Source organism: Urocitellus parryii, chromosome 2 (assembly GCF_045843805.1).
Source record: "Urocitellus parryii isolate mUroPar1 chromosome 2, mUroPar1.hap1, whole genome shotgun sequence".
NCBI lineage: Eukaryota > Metazoa > Chordata > Mammalia > Rodentia > Sciuridae > Urocitellus > Urocitellus parryii.
In genome coordinates this window covers 44,706,789-44,709,988 of record NC_135532.1, presented here as the reverse complement: position 1 = coordinate 44,709,988, position 3,200 = coordinate 44,706,789, and the positions used below count along the sequence as shown (strand labels likewise).

At 38.8% G+C, this 3,200-nt stretch overlaps 1 protein-coding gene across 6 annotated transcripts; it reads right to left on the bottom strand.

Moving 5' to 3' along the window:
• Window positions 1-1,400: 1,400 nt before the first annotated feature.
• Lsm14a (LSM14A mRNA processing body assembly factor) lies at window positions 1,401-2,815 on the bottom strand. Of its 6 annotated transcripts, XM_077792678.1 has the most exons (3): window positions 2,284-2,815; window positions 2,035-2,106; window positions 1,401-1,860 (listed from the first exon to the last, which is right to left on the bottom strand). In XM_077792678.1, the coding sequence occupies exons 1-3, from the start codon at window positions 2,813-2,815 to the stop codon at window positions 1,430-1,432; spliced, it is 1,035 nt and encodes a 344-aa protein (XP_077648804.1). In that variant the 3' UTR covers window positions 1,401-1,429. The 6 variants fall into 6 exon arrangements, with proteins under 6 accessions (XP_077648804.1, XP_077648802.1, XP_026235816.2 ...); XM_077792676.1 differs by having other exon boundaries at window positions 2,035-2,815; XM_026380031.2 differs by having other exon boundaries at window positions 1,401-2,106.
• Between the last annotated feature and the right edge of the window lie 385 nt (window positions 2,816-3,200).

Below are 3,200 nucleotides of genomic sequence, written 5' to 3'. Positions count from 1 at the left end.
TAGAGCTATACAAAATATATAAAATTAAATACATCAACCATATTTAAATTTTCCAATTCTCCTATAGTACAATTTTCAACATATGTATCACTACTGAATATTTTAAGGAGAAAGTTAGCAAAAATAAAAACATAAAAATGTTTAAATCTTTGAAACTCTTTATTCTCTGGCTTTCATAATAACCCCTAAATGGCCAGATTGTTTTCCTATATAGTTCAAAATATCAAAAAGATTAGTAATTTATAATTGGGGATGAACTCTAAAATGTCATTTGTAGGTAACAGGCCTAAGGACCAGTGTTCATGATGTGTTACAGATCATCTAAATAATCTTGAACACTTTCAATCCTCCCAAAATATAATAGAATGAGTCAATGTTATAACAAACAAAATTCTAGGCATATTAGGAAAAAAATGGTTAGCACCTGGGGTGAAGGATTATTTCTTTGAAAGTACAGCTAAGCACATTCTTACCTATGAATGCTTGCATTCATATACTGAAAATACCTATTATCTGGAGAAATCCTGTGATATGCCATTGGCTAAAAAAGGAAATTCTTACACTGAGCATAAATAGTTTGTTCTTTTTAGATAATGAAAATATGTATCAAATCTTAATTTATGTTCCAAAATTAAATAAGAAATTAAAAAATCTTTAGCTTGGAAAAGTAAGAAGAAAAAAAGACCCATTTGTTAACTCTACTCCTGAGCACATCAACTTCTCCAAAGACACACATTTGCTGACTTTAAATATTTATTCTTTAAATTAAAAGTTAGTTGTTTTGTTATACAGCTATACAAAGTTCATAATGTTTCTTTCACAATGGAATATAATGGAATTTTACAACTATATAAAAAGTTAACATTGGCCTAAGAAACAGTATTTACTGTGTATATACAGTTGACAAATTTTCTACCATCCAGCACCCTAATTGACAAAATAATCTACCTCATATTACAGGATTTCTGAAAAGAAAGATAAACACACACACAGACATGTACACACATATAAAACCTTCTATGGCTGAAAACACAGTATCACTGCCCTATCTGTAGATAACTTGCAGAAATTGCCAAATACAATTTAGTGATAAGAAAAATCCTTTCAATGTTGAAAAAATACTTATAAGTTCCATCAAAGTACTGCTTTAGTTTGACTATATATAAGAACCTTCATAAGAATCTTCTTATATATAGGCTTCTAGTACTCCAAATACATCTACTATTCCTTTTTTAAAATGAATTTTCCTCCCCACAAAAGTAACTGCACTGTATCTTTGAAATTACACAGAAAAATTAAAAAATGAAAAAAAAAACAGTAGGGACAAATATACAGAAAATTCACTTTTTCATTCTTCGTAAGTACTGACACCAATTTTCAGAACCATGAAAGGATAGAAATTCACCTATTTTCAAAGACTTGTTGTAGACTATGCAGCAACTTTCTTGTTTTTCCTATATTCAAAATCTGCAAACTCCCTGCCCCAGTGCCCTCTTCGGAATCCGCGGCGAAAACCCCAGTGAAATCCTCGAGGGGTAGTAAATGTGCCACCTCTGCCACCACTAGGCCTTCTGTTGCCACGGAAACTCAGACCTCTTCTGCTTCTGTACCTCCCACCACCATGGTTTGGATGAAGTGGAATTCCAAATGTTTCAGCATTTAATCTTCTTTCTTCAGCCCAGGTTGGCCTCTGTTCCCTATTAATATTACAAGAAATATTGTCAAAGAAGGATTTACTTTTGTCATAATAGCAATTAGGTCCAAGTGGATCTTCTTCATCAGTGTCTTCTTCACTGTTTTGGGTATCAACTCCTTTACCTTCACCATTTACTGGCTTCTCTTTTTTCTGAAGTTTATCTTCTTTTAATTTCAGTTTATTATGAAACTCTCTGTCAATCTCCTCCTTGTTAAATTGTGCATTTGCACTTTCAAAGTCAAAGTCATTCTCAAATTTCATTGGACCATATCGCTGAATACCAAATCTCCTGCCACATCGATGACCCCCACGCCCTTTTCTTGGAGCTGACGAAGCACCTGGAACTACTTGTCTCTTACTATGATTTCTGAGTTGCTCATTTTCTGACCTTGAAACGTTGGGTACTTCAGCTTGCTTGTGCTCTTGATTCTCTATTGTTTTTTGTCCGGTAGATGGCAAAGGCGGGGTTGATACCGGGCTCCTTCTCCCAACAGGTGCTGGAGCAGGTAAGTGGGCCGGGGCAGTCTGTACTGCTTGTTCCATGGTTGGACTTTCTCTCAAAGAGTCTAACTGAGGGCTTGAACGACCTTGAAATGACTGTGTTTTTATAGTTCTTGTATCCTGTATAAAGTCAGAACCAATTGCACTACTTTGGGATAAGGTATCACTGTTTGATGTCTCCATTCCAAAGAATGGCAAGGAGCTTCCAGCAACACCAAGAGCACCAAACTGCTGCCCGACCAAAGAACTTAGACTGAACTGACTGTACGTGGGCATGCTGCCAAAAAGTCCGTAGGAACCCACTGACTGGAACGAAGATGAACCTAGCGAAGACTGAATGATAGCTGAGTCCTGAGACAAAGAACATTGTGGTTTGGGAGGCTCGCAAACGGTCAGATCTTTAATATCATTCCCACGGAAGATAATATATTCAAAGACTTCATCTCGAGGTGGTATGGGCCGATCTGTTGGTCTGTCTTCTGTACCAAAGGATCGAACTTTGGCGAGGGCTATAGTGGAGTTCTCGGTGTCGATGGTGTAGAGGATGCCCTCATAGCGGATCTCCGCTTTAGAGATGAGGCTAATGTTGCTGCCGAGGTAAGGGCTGCCCCAGCTCATGACGCCCCTGCCCCTCCCAGCAGAGGCAGATACCGCTCGGCACGCCCCCTGGCTACAGCGGCTGCCTTAGATCCAACATGGCGGCGGCAGCTCTGCCACCCTCCCCCAACCTCCAGGCCTGAAACCGCAGGGCATGCTGGGTAGGCCAGGCTGTGCTCTCGCGAGACTCCCCGAGAACTTGGCTTGTTTTCTTAATTACAGGGGGCTCTAACTCATTTCCTTGCTCAATTGTGAGCCTCCCAGTTTAATTGTGTCCACAGAGTCATAGTGAGGAGGTTATTTAGCCTGTATTTACATTATCCATACACCTTCACATTGTCTTCCGAACCGCTTCTCCTTACTTGTTGGATTTTGTGCTTTTAATTGCATGTTCCCCTGCCAAAGT